General features: G+C 35.5%; 1 protein-coding gene across 2 annotated transcripts in view; it reads right to left on the bottom strand.

The window, feature by feature from the left end:
• GRID2 (glutamate ionotropic receptor delta type subunit 2) overlaps positions 1-27,931 on the bottom strand; it is a 1,393,842-nt gene that overhangs the window by 210,000 nt on the left and 1,155,911 nt on the right. For both annotated transcript variants that reach the window (XM_044912908.1, XM_044912909.1), the window contains one exon: positions 14,495-14,633. In XM_044912908.1, the coding sequence (XP_044768843.1) occupies positions 14,495-14,633 (139 nt within the window). The remainder of the gene's footprint in view (positions 1-14,494; positions 14,634-27,931) is intronic.

The raw sequence follows: 27,931 nt of genomic DNA on the forward strand, positions 1-27,931 counted from the left end.
TCAGAACCTAGCCCAGGGTCTGGAAAATAGCAGTCAATGAGGTTCATGTATTTGGCTACTCTTTTTTACTAGAAGCATGCTTTCATCTTGGAAAGCCAGCATTCCCAATCAACAGGCATTGCATAAAAATGGGATTTTTATTGTATATTACCAGCCATTCTGTGGGTGACTAATCATGGCCAGCAGTATTTTGTAGTTAAAAACAACAACAACTAATTTTTAAGGGAGCTTTGGAAATTTCCCCTGTAACAAAATCCGCTGCAAAAGTTTTATCAAACCACCAGTGAATTGCTTAATAAGACATTTTGCCATGCATGTAAAATAAATAAATTCGGAGGCAAGGCAAATAAAAAGAAAACGCAAACAAATAGAACTGAAATAAAGTATGTGAAAAAGCTAAAGTTATAGTCCATAGTTCTGGTAAACATAGGACCTGGTACAAAGTGGAATGTCTGTTCCTGAAAGGGATACTTATCTAAGCATTGTGGAAATGGAGCTAGTAAGTAGTGGTTCGTTTGATGAGTGATTTCTGACTAAAATTTCAGAAGCAAGCTGAAATGGTGAAGAAAATTGCTCAGCTAACTCTGCTAACTGAAATGATTAAAAAATATAAAAGAACTCATGATTTTAGTAGCTAAGGAAGAGACAGGCACTAGAACAAGGAGAGAATAGTCACCTTTGGTAATACTGAGGATTATTACCAAAAACCAAATTAATTTTTTTCTCTCCAGGGTTATGTTTTTACGTAAAGAGGAAGGAGAATGTGTATGCTCTACTTAAAAAAGAATGGACGAAGCACCACAGAAAGGCTTCCCATCTTCTTATTTGCAGCCCAGCCAAGGGCCACTTGTCCTCTGAGAAACCACATTCTGCATTTTAGTAGCTCCTTCTCCTCAATGAAGTTTTCCAAACCCTCTCAGACACAGGTTTATACAGAAAATCTGATGAAATATAAGGGGATCAAGGGTCAAGGATGGGGCAAGCAAGACTCTTCATGTCAGAAGACAATTTGGATTGCTGATGGCTCAGTCCCTACTGAAGACTCAGTGAGAGCTACTTTAAGTGCATGAGGGGTGCCACTACTTACTGAAAAGAGGCTCAGGGAAGAGTTTAATGTTCTTTAGCCAAGTAATGTTAACTTCCCTTTTTTTTAAAAAAAGATTAAGATCAAAGTCATGTTAGTGGAAGAAATATGGTTTTCTCATTAAAGATTAGATTGTATAGCCTAAAAGTATAATTTGTGGGGCCGGGTAATTCAGGAAGAACTCAGCCACAGCAGTCTTTGTTGGAGCAGTAAAGTGATTTTGTCTTCCTTCCCCTCAAAGTGCCAGAGTTTCTTCCTCCTCAAGACCGCAGAGACAAATTTGAATAATACCAGGGAAGGCAGAGGGCTAGGATTTTTTACTTGTGGACCCAAGTAGAGTTTCCCAAAGGAGGCTCCCTGGATGGAGAGGGTGCTTCATAAGAGGGGCTGCATGAGGACCAAAGAGGGGTGAGGATTTACAGAGGAGGGTCAGAGGATAAGGGTGGCTCCTTGTGGGACACTCAAATAAGGCCTGAATGGTGCAGTCTTTTCCCGTCTCTCTGTTCTGTCCCCTCCACACTCCTGTCCTACATACCTCACCTGCCCTCAAACCTGCCCTTATGGGCCTCAACAGAGTAAATTAGATAAAAGACAGCTTCAGGTCTTTGTCCTGTGAACCTCTTTAGAATATTTATTTGATCTTTACATTTAAGAACTACTTATTTATTTATTTACTTAGGTGTTGAGTTGTGTAAGTTTTTTTATATTTTTTGGCTATTAATCCCTTATCGGATAGATCCTTTGCAAGTATCTTCTTCCATTCTGTAGGTTGTCTTTTTGTTTTGTTGACGGTTTCCTTTGCTCGAGAAAGCTTTTTCTTTTGGTATAGTCCCATCGGTTTAATTTTGCTTTTGTTTTCCTTGCCTGAGGAGACATCTAGAAAAATGTTTCTATGGCTGATGTTTCAAGTGTGCTTGGTCTAGAATAAGTGTAGTAGTACTCATGAAGAGGACACTTCTCCCTTCTGAATGGGTGTCCCTGCATGATAGATCACTAGACACCAAGATGACTCTCAAGGCTTTCCTGAGAGATTTAAAAGTATTTCCTGCACCTTCTCCCTCACAGAGTAGTCAGGGGCATCCCCATCTGCCATGCACTATAGATAAGATGGTCACAGGTAATATTGAAAATTCATATAAAATAGATGATAAAGATGGATATCATGAACTACTTAAGGGAATATCCTCCTGCACTTGGAGAGACTTGCATTCCCGTGCACATTTAAAAGTTGATTTGGTTTGTGGATATGATAGGTCATTTTAGAGACCACAAAGGAGGATGGAAACACTCTGTCTTTTTTATTGCTATTAGGCATGATTAATAAAAATGATCCTTAAATTCTCTCCAAAATGACAATGCTATATAGATGAGAGAAAATATGGAAAATCTGGGTGGCTTCTCTGACTTGTTGACCCACATTTAAGCTAGGAACTAATTTTGCCACATCATTAATCCTGAATCCTGATATGTGAAAGACACTATATTTTTCTACCTGCTGACAGAATTGTCATTTATGACCCTGCTCTCTATCTTAAATAGTTTATTAGTTAACTAAAGTAGCCTTTCATGATATATGTAGATATTGATGTATACTATTTAAGCAAAACTCCATTACAAAAGGCCCCGGTAGTCTGTGAATTCAATTACCCTGCAATTATCTGTGTAAGGCAGAAAGTATGTGCAGTTTCTTCCTGAGATACCATGAAAAAGATGCAATATTTATTTACCCCAGGACACTATGAACAAATATGGAATTATCCTAAATTTGTATGGTCAGCATTTCATAATGTCAGCATTTGACTATCAGGTGATTGTAAAATTTATGTTAAGATGATATCCTCAAATAATTCAATAGACTTCAATAGAATAGTAGATTTTTATGTTCTTACATCATTGAAAATATAGGAAAGCCCTGACTAATTCTCATGAATTTCCCTGAGGATCAACAAATTTCTAAAGAGTGTTAAGAAAGAACCCAAATAAAATCATAACATCAGATTGTTTGGAAGAGTTCCTGGAGGTATCACATAATTCGATGATCCATCTTAAGGTATAAAAGCCAGCCTCCAAAATGGACTTTATTCTTCTTTCTTAGGCCCTTTACTGACTTAGAAAACTTAATGCCAGGAAGTTCTCATTCATGCCTAACCTACAGCTTGCGTATTTCACACAAGCCTCTCATTTTATTCTCAGTGAAAATGGGCAATAGCTACTGGTCACTTCCAGTACAATATCTCTTTATATAATAAAACACTTCTTTTTCGTTTTCATCCTTTAGCCTTTTCCTTGTTGAGTTAAACACTAAATTCCTGTAGTTCTTACCAATAGGATCTATTACTCATATTTTTTTTTACATTGTTATTAGCTAAGGCATCTTTTCCTTTTCTATGGTAATTTTTGCATAATTTATGGACCTTATATATAGGTCATGGTGGTGCTTAAAAAGCCCTGACAACTTTTACACTGCTAGGTGACTTTGGCCATTTTCTTCATAAACACCAACATTTAATTTCAAATTTGTAATTGACAGAGGATTCATTCTGAAACTGTCTTCACCTGTAGTTTTAAATTATCATGGATACACACACACACCAACAGACACACAGACACACAGTTTGTTTTTTTTCTATCTCTGAGTGAATTATTACATATTTGTCCCTATTAAGCTTCATCTCACTTAAAATCATCTTGTTTAATTTGCCAAGGTCTTTATGAATTCTTGCAGTGTGGTTCTAGTCAATAATCACCCCTACTCAATATAAAGTAATCTGCATGTTTAATAAGCTTACTCCCTATTCTATACTTCAAATCAGCACCGAAAATGTTCATTAGAATCAGGGCCAGTGCTGACTTATGGGAAAAACTTTATTCAATATACGCTCCAAGGCTGACATTAAACCATTGATCATAACCTCACATATAGCCTGCCCACAAGCTGTGATACAATAATACATACTACTACTACACACAAAAAATGACCCAAATAAAATATGATGTAGGTTCAAATGAGGAGTCAATAGTAATTTGTAGTTTTTTTCCCTGTAAGTTCTTTGAAGGAGCTCAAAAACTTTAATTACATTATCAAATTATTCGTAGCGGAAAGAAATAACTGAAGAGAAAGAAGTGACCAAGAATAACAGTAGGGCAAATTTAATAGCCTATTTGAAGACCCAGTAGAACACTACTGTCAAAGTAATGTGGAAGGTCATTGTTTCAGGGAAGACTGTAATGAATCTATCTAAAAACAAAGATCCTGGCTCTTCATAACACAGAGCAGGAGACCAGGTTTCTACTGATAACTTAATATTACAAATATACAAATATAACAAATACAAAGTATATTTTCCTTCTTTCCAGTGCAGTAGGTCTGTGGATCTCTCCAAAAAAGGTTTTTTTTTTTTTTTTTTAAATCATTCAGAGAAATTATGCTCTATTCCCAATTAGGTATATTTTTTTTTTGAGAAATTTCGACTAAAAGTATGCATAAAATGCATGTCCTGATGTCTATAGTCAGGTCTTATTAATAGCCATTCAGATTATAAATGCCCAAAATGTTTTGGAAAGGTGCCCCCACCCCCACCCCCAATCCCTGCCCCATTCAGCAGCAATCCTGAGGATTCTGCAGCACTGCTCTGAGAAAATGGCAATCTTCATCTGAAAAAGCAGCCCAGGAAGCTACCCACAGATCTGTTCTTTATCTTCTCAATGACTTGCCATGATCTGGGGCATCTGGCGATTTTTAAACTTTGTCCCTAGGTTAAAAGATCAGGGTTTGAGAAATAGGGGCTGTGGTACGGATGTGTGTAGTGAATGTGTGTGTGTGTGTATATGTGTGTGTGTGTGTGTATGTAGGAGTGGAGGAGAAAGTCATTAAAAATAAATTGACTATCTTTAGATGACAGGAGCTTGCAGAGCAACTAAGAGGATCAGAGAACTAATGGGGTCAAAGAGACACTTAGCAGAGGGTGGAGGTCAGCCCATCAAGATTACTGGTGTGATGGAGAGGACAGGGAAAGAAAGGTGAGACAAGAGAAACAGAAAGCAAGAAAAAAAGAAGATATGGTAAACAAAAAGTTTCCTTTCAGTTCTGCCTTATAATCTAGGATTTCTTCTATAAAAATAATATGTGAATATATTGTTATCTGTTATCTCAGACTTTGTTTAATAAGATACCTCCTTTGTGTAGTTGATAGAGAATCGTACAGTTGAAGGGTACGTTGAAAATAACTTAATCCAAACTGTGGAACAAATATTCGTGCAGTGAGAGGAGGAATGGATCACATTTTTAAAGACAGGAAGCTAAGGTAAAAAGTGGTTTAAAAACTTGCCTTATTCTTTTTTTTTTTTTTTTAAAGATTTTATTTATTTATTTGACAGAGAAAGACACAGCGAGAGAGGGAACACAAGCAGGGGGAGTGGGAGAGGGAGAAGCAGACTCCCTGCCGAGCAGGAAGCCTGATGCGGGACTCGATCCCCGGACTCCAGGATCATGACCTGAGCCGAAGGCAGTCGCTTAACCAACTGAGCCACCCAGGCGCCCTTGCCTTATTCTTTAGTAGCAAGAACAAGGCTTGAACCCTTGAACTAGGTCTCCAGCCTCCTTCAGAACTGTTCTGCCCAACAGCCCTGCCTGCCGATCCCATTGTCACTATTCCTATTACATACTCTTCCTACATTAGTTTCACAAACACATGCCCCATACTCCAACTAGCTCTTCTGAAATGACTCAACCAAGTACTCCTGAGTATAGGGCTTTTATCATATCCACATACTGGTGGTAGACAGAATTTATTGATTCAGCTGATTTCAGGTAAGGAAGGAAAACAAAAAATAAAGAGGAGACAGGAATGTATATTTTCAATTTCTTAATAGGTTTCTGGGTTGAGATGATGAAGGCTGGGGAGAAAGAAAGAGCGGAGGACTTGACTTGCTTAGGATAATTGCTTGTCAAGAAGAAGATCATGTTAGGGGTTGTGGGCACTTACTAGTTTGGCGAAGTTTTCATCTCGGTGAGCTCAGTGTAAATAAGAGCCTATAGCAATGCTAATATAGCCCTGTTCCTGGGAGTCACAAATAAAGTGGGAGACAACTTTTAATTAAATGCTCACTGAAGGGTGGCTTTGAAAAACTCTGAGAGTTTTTATTTTTTTCAAAAAGAGAGAAAACCATGGCCTATAATATCTAGATGGCTATATGTTTATAAAACATCCATCACTGTAGTACTTAAGTGCTTTGACAAGTAAGCCATTTCAACACCGAACAACATAGAGGAAGGAGATGAATGTCTTCCTCCGCCTGTGGTGTCTGTGTACTCTGAAGCTAAGCCTATACAATTCTGTACTAAACTGAAACACAGAAGTGGTATGAATCAGGCCCAGCTCACTTCAGCGACCTTGATTTTGGCTGTTCCTAATAGAGTCTGCAATTCCCTGCTGACAGCCATCAAGTAGCCTCCCACTGGAAGCCTGAAGTGGGTGAGACACTAAGAAAACCTCAAAGGCATACCAGCTGGGGGCTCCTTCTCTTATTCTGGAATAATGGCTCACAAAAATGGCTTTCAGATTTCTTCCGGATTTGTTACGAGGTATATAAACAAGTAGTGAGGTTCCACAGTCTCAGGCCAGATTCTAAGAAACCCCTCTCTGGTTCATTATTTACTGAATATTTACCTGTAACCAACTATGTACTCAGTAAGCTACTACATAAGGCGCCGTGCTGATGAAAAGGTGATAAAACCACCCTCAAAAATATACATTTTAATTGAGAAGGTAAAACAAGCAGAATATTGCCCCAGCACTAGGTAATTCAGGGTGTAAGCCAGGTAGATGCAATGTGGTTTAAAAAAAAAAGAGACCCTGAATCTAGTTATGAACACCACGGGGAAGGCTACACAGAGGAAGTAGCATTTGAGCTGTGCTAGGAGAGGGCAAATTGAAGAGGAGCCAAAAGAGAAAACTTGCCTGACAAGCAGATGTCCTGACCCAGGGTCGGTGCGGGTCACTGTCAGTAGCAGACTGACCGTAGTGATGGTTAATCAAGCTAAGGTGAGAAAACAGTGAATTATTCAGCCAAGTCCTTATTTTTATTTACATTCGGATAAGGCTTCCTGACAGCCAGTGTTTTTTGGGTTTTTTGTTTGTTTGTTTTTTCCTTCTTCTTCTTCTTCTTCTTTTTTTAACATTTGGGGGCTTGGAGGATTAAATGGCGTGACACGAAGACCACACCCAGGAAGAGGGATTAGGAGGAAGGTCTGTGGCAGCCGTGCCTGAAGCAAGAGCAGTAACAACAAGGAGCTTCGAGGTCTAGGGGAGCTGGTAGAAGGAATAATTGAGTGTATGGAATTGTGGACAAAACAATAAAAATGATAGTGATCAGCACCACCGAAAAGAGTGGAGGGAAGAACAGGCCAAGGAATCCACGTGACCTCCTAGAGAAGAAGCAGAAAAATGGAAGCAAACGTATAGTGTATCCAGGAACTGTGCTGGTCTCTTTGTTTCCCATTTATTCTTTACATCAAACCTATGAAGCCGAACATATTATCTTTTACCGTTAGGGAAAATAAGGCTTAAAATGATTATGGAAAATGACAAGATCATTCAGCTAATAAGTGGCAAAGGATTTGAATGCAGATTTATTTAAATTCATGGTCTCCTGTGCCTGTTTCTAGGATACCACGTAACTTAGAAATATCTGAAATTAACTTAGCTAAATTCAGCCATTGATTCTTTCCTGCAGAACTCTTTATTTTTCAGAAAACTTACAGTGACCCTTATGGTTTTCATTCACTCATTTATTCATTTGTTTATTTATTTCATTTGGTAAAGATTTAGTGTATTTGCTAATTGTAATGATATGGTCCACTGATTAGGACAAGGTTTCTAGTGCCAGATTGCCTGGGTTTACTATCCTAGCTTTTGGTTTATCATCTTCACAATGGAGATGAAAACAACATAGGTCTTATGGGGCTATTATGAGAATTAAATGAGAAAATCTAAGCAAAGCATTTAGGAAAGTGTCTGTCATATAGAAAGCAACCAGTAATGTTAGCCGCTGTTATTATTAATACTACGCGCCAGGCATTCTGGGACACACTAAGAGCACAAATGTGAATATGGCATGGCCCTTGCCTTTGAAGAATTTATACTCTCAAAGAAAAGACACATGTATATTGGCTAACTGTGCTTATGCAAATGGATGACGCGGAAGAGAAGGGAGTTCTGGGTCATTTCAGGGAAAGGGGACAGCATGTAAGCTCCATGGAAATATCAAAGTCCTCCAAGAGTGGCTTAACTGGAGCATGAATAAGTGTGAGAATGGATTACAGTTGGTGCCAGTAGAGAAATGAGGCTGGGTCAGCTTTTGAAGGATTCACTATGCTTGGCTATGGAGTTGCACTTTATTTTGATTGGATGTAGTAATAATGGCGGCTTCCAAACCAATTTTAAGGACGGAGGAAGGTAACCATCCGGACTCCACACTCGGGATCATAAGCTCGAATGAGAAGAGAATGGGATAGAGGCGAGTAATAGTTGAAGTAAGAGAAAAGAGAGTAAGAAGAGAAACAGTAAGCAGGGAGACTTGGGACCGTACCCCTGGGCATTTATGCCAGAGAAATGAAAACATATCTATACAAAAACAGAAATGCTCATAAATGCCCTAAGCAACTTTATTTGTAATAGCCAAAAACTTGGAATCAACAAAAATTCCATGCAGTAGGTAAACTGTTAAGCAAACTGGTACATCCATACCAGAGATTACTACTTGGCAATAAAAAACAATGAACTATTGATGCATGCAACAACTTGGATAGATCTCAAGGGCATTATGCTGAGAGGGGGGGAAAAAGGGGCTATTTCAAAAAGGCCACATAGTGTATGATTCAAGTTATATAGCACTCTTGAAAGGATAAAAATCACAGGAATAAAGGACATAATAGTTATTTTTTTTTAAAGATTTTATTTATTTATTTGACAGAGAGAGACACAGCGAGAGAGGGAACACAAGCAGGGGGAGTGGGAGAGGGAGAAGCAGGCTTCCTGCCGAGCAGGAAGCCCGATGGGGGCTCGATCCCAGATCCCTGGGATCATGACCTGAGCCGAAGGCAGACGACTCAGCCATCCTGGTGCCCCAAGGACATAACAGTTATTATTAGGGGTTGGGGAGGGTGAGGAAGAAGGAGTGTAGAATGAGGGAGATATTTGTAATGATAGGATAGTTTTAGATCTATTGCAGTGGTGGTTATACATTTTGTACATGTAATAAAATGGCATAAAGCTATTTGCATACATTGTATCCATGTCAATTTCCTTGTTTCGATATTGGACTATAATTACTTAAGATGTAACCATGGGGGGGGTACTAGGTGAAGGGTACAGGGGATGTCACTATGCTATATCTTCACAACTTCCTGTGTACATATAATTACTTCAAAATAAACTGTTAAAAGCTTGTTTAAATATTAATAGAACATATTGCAATATGGCAAGCTATGGATTATTAACACTTTGTCCTTCAAAATTTACAGTATTTTCCTATTTTCTCAATATAGCCCTGTATTACTTCGAAAATGCATTAAATTTACTGAAAATAAGTCTGACTTATTTTTCGGTGGCTTAAGGCTAAAAATAATTAACAAGCAGGATAAAATCCATGAATAGCAGACATTGAGATGCAACTTTTCTGCAAAATTGCATCTGAAAAGTCATCCAATCAGAGTGATTTCTAGAATTTTCTCACATTAGTAACTCTCTTCTTCCCTACCTGTTTAGTTACGAGGTAGTTAACCACATTTTCTCTTTTAAAAAAATAAACTAAGTCAATATTCCTGCATCTGCTATAAATGTAACTGTTAGCCTAGTTTCTCAAGCCACATTTCTCTTAAATTCCCTTAAGCCTTTGGTATTTTCAAATTAAACAGCCCTGAAACAAGAAGATATGTGATTCAGGTTTATATTAAATAGAAACCTACTAGTTTCCATACACTTCTACATCTTTTCTCTCCCACCCAAGCTCCTCTCCAGAGATAAAGCTGTCTTTCTTCAATGATGTCACTCTCCAGGAAAATTTCCAAATTCTTCAACAAGCTTTATCATGCTCTTCAGGATTTGGTTCCACTTTCCTTTTCTATTTCATTTCCTGCCACTCTCACATCACCCATCTCAATCCAGGAAGGAAATTAACAGATTTTGATCATCTGCCCTTTGCTAGACACTCTCCCAGGAATTTCATACCTCTCTTGCTTTTGCAAATATTCTCCAGGAAGCTACCCCTTCAGTCTTTTGAAATTCATCTTTCAAGATCAAACTCTCAGATGATACCTCTGTGATACCTGATAGTTTTTTACCTTTCTCCTCCCCCTCTTCTCCAAATTATTGAATTAAATCACTCCTTTCCTGTGTTCACACAGCATTTCACAAATAAATCTATCATAGCTCCTATGTCATTAAATTTTACACTGCTATGTCTCTAACTAAATTGTGACCCAGGGATAATATCTAAATATCTTTGTAGATTCAATACCTAATGTGATGTTTAAATATATATATGTTCAGTTAAATTAAATGAATGAAGCTAATATATTTAGTTTTTATAGTTAGAAATCCCTCCATTTCCAAAAAGCAGGATTGTAATGATCTCTTTGAATAGTAACTTGCTAAAGATAGTTACATAGTTTTGTGCAGGCAAAGGAAAGAAATAAATAATTTCATTAGAGAGCACCTGCCATTTCTACCATTCTCTCTGTACTGACCTGGTGACAGACTTAGATTTCTTTTTTTTTTTTGGCTCTCAGATCATAAATTTCCTGACCCCTGAGGAAGGGTAGGCTCTCTTTTTTTTTAATGTTTTTATTTTATTTTATTATGTTATGTTAATCACCATACATTACATCATTAGTTTTTGATGTAGTGTTCCATGATTCATTGTTTGCATATAACACTCAGTGCTCCATTCAATACATGCCCTCTTTAATACCCATCACCAGGCTAACCCATGCCCCCACCCCCACCCCTCTAGAACCCTCAGTTTGTTTCTCAGAGTCCATAGTCTCTCATGGTTCATCTCCTCTTCTGATTCCCCCCCTTCATTTTTCCCTTACTACTATCTTCTTCTTCTTTTTTTTTTTCAACATATAATGTATTATTTGTTTCAGAAGTACAGGTCTGTGATTGAACAGTCTTACACAATTCACAGCGCTCACCATAGCACATACCCTCCCCAATGTCTAGACAGACTTAGATTTCTAAGTCCAGGGCTATTTCATAGTCTATTGTGTGTCACTAAGAAAAACAATTGCTCAATGTTTTTTTTTCTTTTCCAAATGTGAGCAAATGTGGATACAAAAGTCCTGTTATTGGTATGCTAAGGAAAAAGGAGTCTCCTCCAGTGATAGGATAGAATATGGATCTCTTTTTGCATATACTTGGAAAGAAATTTATCCCAAATTAGTTTATTCAGTGACTACATGAAGTCAATATTTGTTTAGTCCAACCTCAAACATTATGGTGACTGAATGCTTTAAACATAAAAATATGGTGGGAATTTGGGATCTCTTTGAATAGACCCAAGCTTACTTACAGCCCCAGGAAATGAAAGACCTCAGTTTTCACCTCCAAAGACCAATCTGATTCTAAAGTTATTAATGACCATAACTGTACTACTGTGATTTCCTTCACAGCTCTTTTCACCTTATATATGAAAGAAGTAGGTTTTTGAAAATTGCATCACAACAAAGACTGATGGAACCAATGTTCATGATGTTATTACCCAGTGTTTACTCTGAAATTACCTTCAAAACTTCACATGCTCCATATCACCATTGCCAATTTTAGCCTGGTTACCAGTAGAAAAAAAGTACATTCCATTTGCTAGGTATCTAAAAGCAATTAGCTACCTGTTGTTACCATTCAATCACAATGAACAAGTCCAAATGTCATTAGAGTTTTGTAGAAATTGCATATTTTTTTCCTTCAGAAATTGAGCTGTCTACCTCAATATCACCCACCCCAACTGTGTCATCATCTGTCATATGACATCATATCAAGCAGCAGAACAGAGTTATCACTGAAGGGGTATGAAATTAAGCTTGGGAATTATCTTTTCAGGGAAAATTCACTTTCAAAATTTTAATTAATGGCAAGTGCCAACTAGAAGGTTAGATGTGGATAAATATCTAATTTTGAAAAAGGGGTAAATTTTGTAAAATGTATTCAGTTCCTCAAGAATAAATCTATTGGATTTTTCTTAACAAACTGTAAGAGTTTCTGTCAACTATCTATTCAGAAGTCGCAGCTTTTCCCCCCTCTCACACTGACTTCCCTCTAACTATCTCTGTCCCTCTGGGTCTGAAGAAGCAATTTTGGGAATGAACATGTGGCTGGTATATGTGTGCCAATGACATGGCAAAAATGAGCTGAAAAAGGTGTATTGACAAACATTGCTTCATTTAGTGATGAGCAAATCTTATGAATATAAATGATTAAGGAGCATGACATTGGATGGTATTGTGTGTTTTGTCTGTTCTAAGAAAAATTAAACTTGTAATTTTCCAAGAAAGTTTGACATTAGTTGCAAACGGAACTTTAAATGTTTCCAAGAAACACTGCCGGCAATTATGGTTACCAATGCAGCTGAGGCATGAAATTAGAAGATATCTTTAAGTTTGGGGAGAGAATCAGGCTTCTCTTAATTCCTTTGGCTCTGATTTTCCCCTTTCAAAATTAGTCTAGTGATAAGATTAGAAGGAAGGCAGATTGATTATACTCACTGTTGACTTTTAATAATGTGAGCTGGCATTAGAAAGAAATAATTTTTTAAGAAATGAAGGCTCAGTTATTGTGGATTGTGGAACTATACTCGTGGGGAACATCATGTGAAATTACGATCTTTTTTCCATTAGGTTTTACCTTTAGAGAAACCATATGGGTGTAAACATTTGATAGAGGCTTCTGCTCCCACTGCTATTGCATAAAAGTCAAGATACAAACTAATGCTGGCAAAGTTGGTAATGACTAAATAGTTCAGATACACACACACACCATGAGGTCTGCAACCCCAGGGAAGCAGATTAGACGAACAAAACTGTAAAAACCATCACTAGATAAGGAAAAATTTCAGTGGGTAAGACCATGGATTGGTATCGGATTGACATGGGTTAGACTTCCAGCTCTGACACTACTGGCTATGTGATCTTGAGAATTTAACTTGCAAACTTCTGTTTCTTCATCTACTTTCTATAACTGGATGAAATAATTAACTGTCTGTTATGATTATTAGTTGAATTTGGGGATTTGAATGTATACCACAGGCAACTGAAAAAATATATCCTACTTCTTTATAGATCATTAATTTTTGATTTTATTTTTAGTATTGTGTTATAACAGTTTTGTGGCTATTAATGGACTTCATTTACAAATTTTTCTAAAGGGAAGAATAACTCTTACGTTTTCCTTTAAGAATGAATTAAATCCCTAATGAATTTCTTAACAAATCTAATTATTCATAATTTTGAATTGTCAGTTTTGTTGAGAACGAATGTTCTTCAACTCTAAGACAATTCACCCTATCTCATTTTTGGATGAATAAAACATTTTCAGGAAAATGTTTCTGAAAACAACATACAGAACATTATGTTCTAGTAAGGCAGAAGTTGTACTGTGGTGCTGATCGTATGGCATGAAACCACAAAAGCAGAACTGGCTTTGCTAGATCATAGGCCTTTGGACTCTCGGGGCTCATGGGAGTGGCATTCATGAACTGAGACATTGACTTAGGTAACTTTTAGGATTTAAGTAAGTGCACCATTGTTGGTGACAACTTGCCACCCCTGCAGCTGAACAAGCAGCAGTAATAATGACCACAGTAGCTATGACATTAGCTACAATGTAATGAAGAGACAAAGAGAATGTGGTTTTCTCTCTTTAGAGATTCTTTTATCTCTCTCCCTCTTCCCCTGTCCCCTTCTCTCTCTCTCTTTCTCTTTCTCTCTTTTTCCCTACCTGTCATCTATCAATCATCTAATGTCTATCCAACTATTTACTCAGACAGTGCATAATGGGGCAGACTCAAGATAAAAACTGGTATTGTCAAACTTGAAATATATATATATTTTAGTATGACTCTTTTTCATTTTTACAACGTTGCCCAAACATTGTCATACTTTGTGGAAGCTAAAATACTGAATATGTGTTTTTCTTCCAGGAAAATGTAGGAAGCAATATTAAAATTATACCCAGAATTTTATTTTATAAAAAATGTTCTATAATGCAGCGATAATTGCATATCACAAAATTAAGCCTTTATTCAAAAGGAGAATGTAAATTTATTATCAGATACCTCATACTTATTTAAATAGCTTTGGCTAGTCTTGTCATTCCTCATGCTTTATGGCTACTGGAATCTTTGTCTACTTACTGGATGGAGCTTTCAATGCGGGTAATAGTGAGGAAAGCAGCAAGATTTGCTGTGTAAGATGAGATGACAATCAATGCAAATAACCACCAAGCCCCCATCATCATTCGAGTAGCCAGAGTCGTGTATGGGACCTCTCCACCTGTGGAAAGAAGCAAATAGAATAAAAGAACATCAACAAGTATTTATTGAGAATCTGAGGTCATTCACAATCAATACCAAATTAACTTTTAAGTTAATTTTTAAGTACTGAAAAATCTTTTGACCTAACAACATCAGCGTGGATTTCTGTATTTTGGTTATGTTTATTACTTCATATTTAATTCCTTTTATGATGCTATGTAAGACCCAGCCAAAAAGAAGCATGATACATATTTAGTATAACTTGTTTCAGTGATACTTCTTCTAACTTCTTGTTCAAACTTAGAATTAATTATCCTCTTATTATAACCACAGATAGCTACTTTATTTCCAAATGCTTCATTATTCAGTAGTTAGGTGATGTTAATACTATTATGCCCATATTTAATATAACTTTTCAGATTTCTACTTCAATAAATAATATTGAAAATTATTTTTTGGTTAATTTCCCTAGAATCATAGGTTACTTTTATATGTATGTATATATATTTATATATAACATACAATATATATAATTATTTTATATATATATCACATCTTCTTTATTCATCTATTGATGGACACTTGGGTTGCTTCTATATCTTGGCTATTGTAAATAATGCTGCAGTGAACATAGGAGTACATATACCTTTTTAAAATTAATTTTTAAAAATTCCAGTATAGTTAACATACAGTGTTATATTAGCTTCAGGTGTATGATACAGTGATTCAACAGTTCTTTTTTTTTTTTTCTTTTTAAGATTTTATTTATTTGGCAGAGAGAGACACAGCAAGAGAGGGAACACAAGCAAAGGGAGTGGGAGAGGGAGAAGCAGGCTTTCTGCTGAGCAGAGAACCCGATGCGGGGCTCGATCTCAGGACCCTGGGATCATGACCTGAGCCGAAGGCAGATGCTTAATGACTGAGCCACTCAGGTGCCCCAGTGATTCAACAATTCTATACATTACTCAGTGCTCATCATAATAAGTGTACTGTTAATCCCCTTCACCTATTTCACCCATTTCCCCACCCACCTCCCCTCTGGAAACCATCAGTTTGTTCTGTATAGTTAAGAGTTTGTTTCTTGGTTTGTCTCTCTCATTTTTTTTTCTTTTGCTTGTTTGTTTTGTTTCTTAAATTCTACATATGAGTGAAATCATATGGTATCTGTCTTTCTCTGATTGACTTATTTCACTTAGCATTATACTCTCTAGCTCCATCCATGTTGTTGCAAATGGCAAGACTTCATTCTTTTTTATGGCTGAGTAATATTCCATTATATATACCACCTCTTCTTTATCCATATATCAATGGACACATCAACAATTTCTTTAAATGTAAACAGATTAAATTTTCCAATTAAAAGACATAGAATAGATGAATGGATAAAAAAAAAATCAAGATCTGACAATATGCTATCTACAAAGACTAACTTTAGTATTAAAGATACATATAATGAGACTGAAGGAAAAAAGAATATTTCAAGCAACATTGATAACAACAATAACAAAAAGCAGGGACAGCTATACTTATTTCAGACAAAACAGACTTTAAACTAAAAATGATAAAAAGAGACAAAGAAGGTCATTATGTAATAAGAGGGTCAACACAAAACAATTACAAATATTTATGTTCCCAGCACTGGAACAGTTAAATACATAAAGCAGAAACTAACAGAGTTAAAGAGAAATAAACAGTAATACAGTAATAGGTGAGGACTTCAATATCTCTCTTAACAATGGATAGGTCATTCAGACGGAGAATCAATAAGGAAACAGTGAACTTGAAAAACACTGTAGACTAAATGGACCTAACAGAGATAAACTAAACATTTTATCCAAACAGTAGCTACACATTCTTCTCAAGTGCACATGAAGCATTTTCTACAATAGAGCATATATTAGAACACAAAACCCATCTTAGAAAATTTAGGAAGATTAAAATTATACCAAGTATCTTCTCTGACCACAATGGCATGAAACTAGAAATCAGTAACAAGAGGAAACCTGGGAAGTCATGAACACATGGAAGTTAAGCAACACTCTCTTGAACAACCAATGAATTAAAGAAGAGATTAAAGGAGAAATAAAAAAGGTTTCTTGACACAAATGAAAGTGGAAATACAATATACCCCAGCTTGTGGAATACACCAAAAGCAGTTCTAAGAGGCAAGTTCATAGCCATAAACACCTGTATTAAGGAGCAAGAAGAATCCCAAATAAACAACTTAACTTTAGGCCATAAGAAAGTAGAAGAAGAAGAAACTGAGCCCAAAATTAGTAGAAGAAAGAAAAGAATAAATATTAGAGCAGAAATAAATCAAATATATAACAGAAAAACAATTGAAAAGATTAACCAAACTAAAAGTTGATTCTTTAAAAAGATAAACTAAATTGACAAACCCTTAGCTAGAATAAACAAGGAAAAAAAAAAAGAACCCAAATCAATATAACTATAAATAAAAAGGAGACATTATAACTGATACCAGAGTAATTCACAGGATCATAAGAGGCTACTATGAACAACTCTTCACCAATAAACTGGACAACCTAGAAGAAATGGAAAAATTCTGAGAAATGTGTATAATTTTCCAAGACTGAATCAGGAAGAAATACAAAATCTGAATACACCATTTACTAATAAGAAAATTGAGTCAATAATAAAATATCTCCCAACAAAGTAGAGCCCAGGACCAGATTGCTTCACTGGTGAATTTTACCAAACATTTAAAGAATTAACAACAATCTTCAAACTCTTCCAAAAAAACAGAAGAGGAGGGAATCCTCTCAGACTTATTTTAGGAAGCCAGCTTTATCTTGCACCCAAACCAGGAAAGGACACTAATGGAAAGAAAAACCATAGGCCAATATCCCTGATGAATACAGATGCAAAAATTCTCAATAAAATCGTAGCAAACCAAATACAGCAGCACATTAAAAAGAATCATTCACCAAGAAAAGTGGAATTTATCCCTGGAATGTAAGGATGGTTCAACGTACGCAAATCAACAAATGTGATACAAGACATTAATTAATTAATTAATTTCATTAAGAATGAAAGAAAATAATCATATAATTATCTCAATAGATGCAGAAATGCATTTGAGAAAATTCAACATCTATTCATGATAAAAATTCAACACATTAAGCACAGAAGGAACATATCTCTTGGCACATATGACAAGCTTACAGCTAACATCATACTGAATGGTCAAAGGTGGAAGGCTTTTTCTCTGAAATTGGGAACAAGATAAAGGTGCCCACTCTCATTACTCCTTGTCAACATAATATTAGAAGTCCTAGCTAGAGCAATCAGGCAAGACAAAGAAATAAAAGGTATCAAAATTGGAAAGGTAGAAGAAAAATTGTCTCTATTTGCAGATGACATGATTTTATATATAGAAAATCCTAAAGATTCAACTAAAAACTATTAGATCTAATCAATGACTTCAGTAAAGTTGCAGGACACAACATTAAAATATGAAAATCAGTAGCATTTCTATACATTAACAACAAATTTCCTAAAAAAGAAATAAATCAATTTCATTTACAACAGCCTCAAAAAGAGTAAAATATTTAGGAGTAAATTTAATTAAAGAGGTGAAAGAGATCTACTCTGAAAACTACAAGACACTGATGAAAGAAATCAAAGAAGACACAAAGAAATGGAAAGGTATCCTGTGTTCATGGATTAGAATTAATATTGTTAAAATGTCAATACTATGAAAATCCATCTATAGATTCAATGCAATTTCTAGCAAGATTCCAATGGCATTTTTTTAAAAAGTAGGAAAAGCACCTTTAAAATTTATATCGAACCACAAAAGACCCCAAATAGCCAAAGCAATCCTGAGAAAGAAGAACAAAGCAGGAGGCATCATACTTCCTGATTTCAAGCTGTACAATAAAGCCACAGTCATCAAAACAGTGTGGTACTGGCATAAAAACAGACAAATAGACCAATGAACAGACTTGAGAGCCCAGAAATAAACCTATGCATGTACAGTCAACTAATATTTGACAAGGGAGCAAAAATACTCAATGGAAAAAAACATATTCTCTTCAATAAGTCGTGCTAGAATAATTGGATATTCACATGTAAAAGAATGAAATGACTAGGAGCGCCTGGGTGGCTCAGTCGGTTAAGCGTCTGCCTTAGGCTCAGGTCATGATCCCGGGGTCCTGGGATCAAGCTCTGCTTTGGGCTCCTTGCTCAGGGGGGAGCCTGCTTCTCCCTCTCCCTCTGCCTACAGCTCCCCTTGCTTGTGCTCTCTTTCTCGCTATCCCTATCTCTCTCTGTCAAATAAATAAATAAAATCTTAAAAAAAAAAAGAATGAAATGACTATTTCTTACACCACTCACAAAAATTAACTTGAAATTGGTTAAAGACTTAAATGTAATACCTGAAACCATGAAACTCCTAGAAAAAACTTAGAAATAAAGCTCTTTGACATGGGTCTTGTTAATTTTTAGATATGACACCTAAAGCACAAGCACCAAAGTCAAAGATAAACAAGTGGGACTACATCAAACTAAAAAGCTTCTACACAGCAAAATCAACCATCAATAAAGTGGAACCTACAAAATGGAAAAAATATTTGTAAACCAATCATCTGATAAGGGTTCTTGTAAAAATATATAAAGAAGTCATACAACTTGATAACAAAAAAATAACCCAATTAATAACTGGGCAAAGGACCTGAAGAGACGTTTCTCCAAAGATGTATGAAAGACCAATAGGAACATGAAAAGATGCTCAACATCACTAGTCCTTAGGGAAACGCAAACGAAAACCACAATGAGATAATTACCTCATGCGTGTTAGAATGGCCATCATCAAAAAGGTAAGAGATAACAAATACTGGTGAGGATGTGGAGGAAAAGGAACCCTCCTGCACTGTTGGGGGAATTGCAAATTTGTGCAGCCACTATGGAAAACAGTATGGAGGCTCCTAAAATAATTAAAAATAAAATTATCATAAGATCCAGCAATACCATTTCAGGGAATATATCCAAAGGAAATGAAAACTACTAACTTGAAAAGATAGCTACACCCCTAGGTTCACAGCAGTGTTATTTACAATAGCCAAGACATGGAAACAATCTAAGTGTCAACTAATGGATGGATGGATAAGGAAGTTGTTTTATATATATATATATATATATATATATATATATAATACCTACAATAGAATATTATTTATCCACAAAAAATAAGGAAATCCTACCATTTGCGACAACATGGATGGAATCTGAAGGCATTATGTTAAGTGAAATAAGTGAGATAGAGAAAGACAAATACTATATGATCTCACTTATATGTGGAATATTAAAAAAAAAAAAACTCATATAAAAATACATCAGACTTGTGGTGACCAGAGGCACAGGGTGGCGGGAGGGGGAATTGGAAGAAGTTGGTCAAATGTACAAACTTCCAGTTATAAGATAAATAAGTACTAGAGATATAATATACAACATAATAACTACAGCAAACACTAATGAATCATACAAAAAAAAGTTGAGAGTTCATCTTAAAAGATCTCATCACAAGAATGTTCTTTTTCTTGTATCTATATGAGAAGATGGATGTTAGCTAAACATACTGTGATAATCATTTCACAATATGTGTGAATCAATCCATCATGTTGTATGCTTTAAACTTATACAGTGATGTGTATCAATTATTTTTCAATAAAACTAAAAAAAATGATCATTGGAATTCATTACATCAGCACTATAAAGTAGAGAAATCCTATAATCATTTGGTAGATGCAGAAAAGGCACAGATAAAATTTAACATTAGTCTTCAAAAAAAAACAACAAACCTAGAAATAATCCAGCAAACTAGAAATAAAAGAATTGTTCTTAGTTTCACAAAGAGAATTTTCAGGAAAACTGTAGCAAACATCATTCTTATTAATAAAATAAATATATATATTTTTGAAGATTTTATTTTTTTGAGAGAGAGGTAGAGAGAGAGCCAGAGACAGCACAAGCAGGGGGAGGGGCAGAGGCAGAGGGAGAAGCAGACTCCCCGCTGAGCAGGGAGCCCGATGTGGGGCTTAATCCCAGGACCCCGGGAGCATTACCTGAGCTGAAGGCAGACACTTAACGACTAAGCCACCCAGGTGCCCCAAAATAAATATTTTTTAGAGACTCTGTTAAAGGCTACAAGTTGTTACCATTTGTATTCAATTGAAGGTCCACAGTGTACTGCAACAGCCAAACAACATCAACAACAATAAAAAAAAAGAAAAAATACTTAAGAATTGGAAAAAAATGAAATAGAAGTTATGGATTGGAGCTGGTATGAATATGTATGTAGAAAGAATATAGGGTAAATTACTAAAATTAATTTTAGTTATCAGTTTACTATGGTACAGACTCAATATTCAAAAATCAATCAGATATGTATACTAGCAACAAAACCTTAAAACATGGAATTAAATACATATACCATTTGCAACAGCATTGAAAATACCTAGGAATAAAGATGTAAAAGACCTCTATGTGAATAAACTTTCTTGACTGAAGTATTAAATAAATGGATGAGTATATCATATTTATTGATCTAAAGACTCAATATTACGAAGATATAGTCTTTTCAAATTGATCCATAGATTAACTGAATTGCCAATCCCAAATCCACAGGTTCTTTTTGTGAGAGAGACAGAGAGAGAATGAAATGCTGAATGTAAAATTTATATGAAATTGCAAAAGGATAAAAATAGCCAAGACAATGTTCAAGAAAAAGAAAAAGCTGACTGTAGTCAGCTGCAGTCAGCCGGTCTAGCTGACTATAGCTGTATACAGTAATTAAGGCAGCGTGGTATTTATACAAGGATAGACCATATCAATGAAAATTATCCATGTATACATAGACACTTGATTTATGCCCAGCTGGTGCAGCAATATATAGAGAAAGGGAGATCTTTTCAGTAAGTACCACTAGGTCAATTTGGATATACATGTAAAAAATAGTAAAACTTTTCTCCTAATTTACAACATACACAGAAATCAATACCAAATGGCTTATATATAAATATATAAAATATCAACAGTAAAGCTTCTGAAAATAAGATAAGAGAATGTATCTAATATATCCACAAGATCAGGTAGCAAAAAATTTCTTGAACAGAGTACAAAAGATGGATAGATTTGACTACAGTAATACTTTGTAGTTCAAAAGACACCACTAAGAGAGTGAACATAAGTCACAGTAGAAGATATTTCCCAAACACATATCTAACAAAAATAACTTCTTTAAATCAGTAAGAATAAAATAGACAGTAATTAGAAAAATGGGCAAGAGTCTTCACAAAAGACAAATGGCAATCAAGGTGAAAACATGGCAACCTCATTAGTTATTAGGTTTATGCAAACTAAAAGAAAAATGGAATACTATTACAGAACCACCAGAATGATTAAAGTAAATAAATAGACAATGTTAATTGTTGGCAATTAATATTGGATGTGGAGTTACCAGAGTACTATTGGTGGGACTGTAAATTGATTCAATCATTTTGATAAACAATTTGGCAGCATCTCTGAAAACTACTATATGCTTTTCTTAAGACTCAGCAATTCCACTCTTTAGGTATATACCCCAAAGAGGAATATGTGTACCCAGAGACAAGCACAGATAAGGTTCATAGCAACATTATCCATAACAGCCTCAAACTGGAAACAGCCTAGACACTCTTTGAGAGTAGAATGCATAAATAAATTACGTTATAGTCATACAATGGAATATTGTACAGAAATGTAAACAAACAGATTTCATTTAAATATAGCACCATGGATGGATTTCACAAACTAAGTGTTGAGTAAAAAACAAACAAAAGAACTGCATACTGTATGATAACTGTTCAAAAACAGGCAGCGAGAATGGGAAGGCTGGTAATCCTGTAAGTGGTTACCTTTGGGGGTAAACAGTTAATGGTTGAGACAGGGCAATGGGGGCTGTGTCACTGGTACTGTTCTATCTTTTTCTAGGTAGTAATTACACAGGTGTTCCATTGTTGGTGGTAATACATTGGGTTGCATATTTAAATTTTGTGTACTTTTATGTATGTAAATAATATTTCACAATTACATAAAACCAAGGAATAGAAGAAAGGAGAGAGAAACAAAGACCACTTTGTCCCTTTTTTTCTCCCTCTTTTTTTTATCTCTGTCTCCACAATTTGAAAAAAAAAAAGTATTTTCCTAGATTCAGGATGCTAGAAGAGATGGAAGACAAAAAATTATCTACTAAATCAAAAGCACAACCCATGGCTAAGGTAGAGCAGAATTTAGACTGGCAATTCCCAACAGTTCAGGGTGTGCAAAAGTCTGACTCTAAGGTTGGGTATTCTGATTTTGATAATTCCTGGTGAATCTGAAGTCTCCCAATATCATTCTGTAGAAGCATGTGGAATTAGTATTTTGCAGAATGACCCCTCTGCTATAGGGAAAAATCTTAACACAGATTTGCATGTTGATGTGACTGGTTTGCCACATCAAAAAATATATCAACCTTGCTTCCGTATGTATTATCTTGCTTATAAAAGTTGTTAAAGAGATAAAACAATGTTTTTTCTGCAGGCAAGATTGTAAAACTTGATCATTTCACCTGAGTCAGGCAAAATTTTGTTGCTCTAAGTCTTACTCTGTGTGAGTATATATATATGCGTCTTTATGTGTACCTGAAAATAGGGAAGAGTTAGCATTTAAGACTCTTCAATTTGGTTGTTTGGTATCAGCTTCTCATAGGTTTTAAAACTCACAGAGTGTTTATAATATAATCTTGGACTTTGGAACTCTTTTATGAAATATGATCAAGAAAAAAAAGAGAAAATTATTACCTTTCCTTATAAACATTCTTTTTTTCAAAAATTGGATGCTTATTGGAACCAGGTTACTAGCAGAATGGCTAAAAACTCTTACAGCAAATAGGAAATTTCCAATATTATGGGTGACTGATTATGTTCAAGTAAACTGGTTAACAGGAGTGTCAAGAAACATTAAAATGTTTCACACTTACGAAATCACAGTTTAGAAAATATAAAGAAGGATATTGTTTGCAATTAGCCATTGACAGGGTACTCCCATTTAAGGATGAGAGAGAATGTACAAATCTCCTAAATGCTTAAGATATTTATGTCATATTTATATATTAGTCAATTCTTTGGAGCTCATTCATAAATAGTCAAATTGACGGACTGCCTGTGACTAGATCTGAAAGTGCTTTAATATTTTTTCCTTTGGTAGAGGGTGCAGGGGTAAGAAGAAGGGGCATGTGAGATTCAGGTAAGATTTGCTGTTGGCCACAGCAGAGTAGGTCCACTATTTGAACCCATTTGCATGGGTTTCTACAATGTGGTATGTCGATTACTGTTACAACAATCAGCTTTAGGTGATAAAGAGGGATAATGTAAAATCATATTGTGTTATAGTGTGAAAGTTGTGTCTTTTAAAATTACCTTTTGATACTTTCTTACCATGGCAAGAACAAAACCTCAGCTTGGGGATAATAAGTGTCCTTGAAATTTTGTATCTATTTTTATAAAGGTAAGGCAAATCATAAACTCCCTTTGACAGACAACATAAACTAACTAGAGTTTAATAATGTTTCAGTTGCATTATACTTATGCTTTCTATTAGTGCAAACGGCACTGCTTTTATATTTGTATCCGCAAACATAACCTTTATTAACAACAACTTTGACCCCTCTAGAATCTCAGTTTCAAATATTCCATTCTCCTATGCCATCATCTATCTTTTTTTTTAAGTTTTTATTTTAATCATCAGGTGCTCATCATCATCTATCTTTTGAGCTTCCTTCTTCCACCAAGTCTATAGACCCACCAAACAAATGCTGCAATGAACATAGGGGTGCATATATCTTTTTGAATTAGTTTTCATTTTCTTCAAACAGATACCCACTAATGAAAGTGCTGGATCACGTGGTAGTTCTATTTTTAATTTTTTGAGGGATCTCCATCCTGTTTCCCAGAGTGGCTGCACCAGTTTGCTTTCGCACCAACAATGCACAAGGGTTCTTTTTTCTCCACATACATGCCAGCATTTGTTATTTCTTTCTTTTTGATAATTGCCATTCTGACAGGTGTGAAATGATATCCCATTGTGGTTTTGGTTCGTACTGAGATTTTCATGTGTCCGCTGGCCATCTATATGTCTTCTTTGGAAAAATGTCTCTTCAGAACCTCTGTCCATTTTTTAACCAGATTGTTTGTTGTTATTGGATTGTATGGGTTCTTTATGTATTTTGGATATTAACCCCTAATTGGATATATGATTTGCATATGCCTTCTTCAATTCAGTAGGTTATCTTTTTATTTTGTTGATGGTTTCCTTTACTGTGCAGAAGCTTTTTAGTTTGATGTAGCCTCATTTGTTTATTTTTACTTTCATTTCCCTGAAAAATCAGAACCAAACCAAACCAAACCAAACAAAAACCACAAAACATTGCTAAGACTGATGTTAAGGAACTTACTGCCTGTTTTCTTCTAGGAATTTTATAGTTTCAGGTCTTATATTCAAGTCTTAATCCATTTTGAGTTAATTTTTGTATATGATGTAAGATAGTGGTCCAAATTTATTCTTTTGCATGTAGCTGTTAAGTTTCCCAACACCATTTATGGAAGAGACTGTCCTTTTCCCATTTTATATTCTTGCCTCCTTCGTTATAAATTAATTGACCAAATATGTGTGGATTTATTCCTAAGTTAAAGATTGTGGTTCCAGCTAACTGCTCTGAAGCCTTCAAATAATACAAAGGGTAAAGGAGAAATTGAAGGCAATGAATACTCAACTCAGAAATAGGGTAAAATTTGAAAGTCCTGTTGGCAGCTTTGAAGCAGTCTCTTAAATTACATAGTTCCAGGGCAGATATGACTGAGGACAAGACTTGGGCTTGACTGCAAGGGTAGCACAAGTCAATCTCCAATAAAATCTTCTGCCTTCTAAAGTCTCTCATGGTAAGTGAAGGGCATTGATGGGAAATCTGAGTTTCAAAATCCCTCTGAACCTCCTTGGTATAAGAAGCAATCTCTCATGGCTTCTGAAGGAATCAGTCTTTCTCTGCAAAATGATTCTCAATGACTGGACCTGGGGAATCACAGTTCTCTCCTGGACTCACCTAACTCACCCCTTATTGCCTCCAGATACAAGTTAGATCCCAAATAACTGTCAGAGAAGTATAAAGCCCACTTATAAAAGTTTTGTACCATACAGGATGGAGTATAAGTATCAATTAGGGCAAATATGTTACCTTGGCTGGTAATGATTTGGGATTTGATATTTAAGATACTGACTTGATACTTGTGACTGGTAGTAGTTTGTTAGATTGGCTAACTGAAGGATGGACCAAGAATGAATGGATTTTTGAGGTAACCTATACACAACTTCTCTGGTATTCTATAGATATTCAGGGAGGTGGGAATGTTAGAATGGATTTGTTCTGAACAAACTTTCATCTCCCTATCTGGGAAAGGGACAATCCCTTCACCAAACATTAAGAAATGCATGGGAGGGGGCTGTAGCACAAGCATCTCTGAAGAGTTCTGTATGCTGGTACTCGTAGGCAATGTATAACAATGTTATGGTAGTATAAAACCTTTGTAAAGCAATGTCAAATGCGGTAGTATAAACCTCTAAATTTCCAAAAATAGAATACCTAAGTTAGTGATAGTGTATCTGACTGGGGAAATATTATTTATCAGTGAAAATGTAATAAATAGGATATAAAATTATAAATGTGGCATGACTATTAGTATAAAAAAATTGAATTTTTTTACATCAAATTGAATATAGTATCCCAGGTTGGCAAAGGCTAAGTGGAGGTGTTTAACTATCAGAGACAAGGTAAAATTCCTATAATATGACGTGGCTGTTTATGAATGGTAACTGGAGTGTACTGTCTGTCCGTCAGCAATAGCTTATCACAGGGTTCCTAAATATGAAATAGCTAGGTAGCCTACCAAGGCGTTTCTTGATATGTATATGAGAAAAGATTCTAGATCTGAGGGCAGAAATGTAGCCTCAATTGCTGAGTGGGAATTTGGAGCCTCTAAGTCTAGTTCCTAGAACTCATCCAGTTTATGATTCAGAAACCCAGTATTAAAGAAAAGGGCAGGTTAACATTTGTTGATATGTTCTTTTTGAGATTTTTCTTAAGTATTTTTTTTAAGGTTTTTTATTTATTTATCTGAGAGAGAGAATGGGAGACAGAGAGCATGAGAGGGAGGAGGGTCAGAGGGAGAAGCAGACTCCCCGCCGAGCAGGGAGCCCGATGCGGGACTCGATCCCGGGACTCCAGGATCATGACCTGAGCCGAAGGCAGTTGCTTAACCAACTGAGCCACCCAGGCGCCCCTCTTAAGTATTTTTAATACCAATAGTCAGACCACATTTATAATATTGTATTCTATTTTTTCACATTTATAAACATTTTAATTTTATTTTAAAGCTTTTATTTTAATTCCAGTTAGTTAACACACAGCATTATATTAGTTTCAGGTATACTAGATAGTGATTCAACACTTCCATACATTACCTGGCGCTCATCACAAGTGCCCTCCTTAATCCCCTATAATATTGTATTCTGTTTATTACATTTTCACTGGCTGAACAATATTTCCCCAGTCAGATATACTACAGCCTACTTGAGTATCATATTTTTGGAAATGTAGAGGTTCTATGCTATCATATATTACATTGCTATAAACATCTTTTTTGATAGAATCCATGAAGAGAAGTTATTTGGTGAAAGAAATGAAGTTTTTTATGTCTTATACAAGTGTTAAGCATTTTCAAATACATTTTATAATATTGAACAAATAGAGACTGGTAATGTTACTCCTCTTTTGTTAACTTACGTCTTTCTGAAGTGTTGACATTTCAGTTGAATGACAAAATATTGTCCTGGAGTAACTGATAAGTCTATTTCCAGATAAGCAAAAGGAGGCTAGGAGGCATTAGATGATGTAATCAAAATGGCAATTTCCTATACATAAGAAGACTTCTCTAACTTAATATTTACATTTTCATAGTAATTATAATACATGTAAAGCTGCTTATAAATAGCAGTTCCTTCTTTCCAACTCTTTAACATTATTTATACACTTCTGTTTTGAGGAGTTCTTAATCAGTTGAATAAAAAATCTTGGCATATTTCCCGTTTCCTTAATTAAGGACAGTCTTTTACACATACAAATGCCATCTATACATAATGCCCTAAAATAAGGATGTTCTTCTGATGAAATAAATAAAAGATCATTACAACTATAATGCAGATACAGGATATCAACATTACCCA

Source organism: Neomonachus schauinslandi, chromosome 2, assembly GCF_002201575.2.
Source record: "Neomonachus schauinslandi chromosome 2, ASM220157v2, whole genome shotgun sequence".
NCBI classification, from domain to species: domain Eukaryota; kingdom Metazoa; phylum Chordata; class Mammalia; order Carnivora; family Phocidae; genus Neomonachus; species Neomonachus schauinslandi.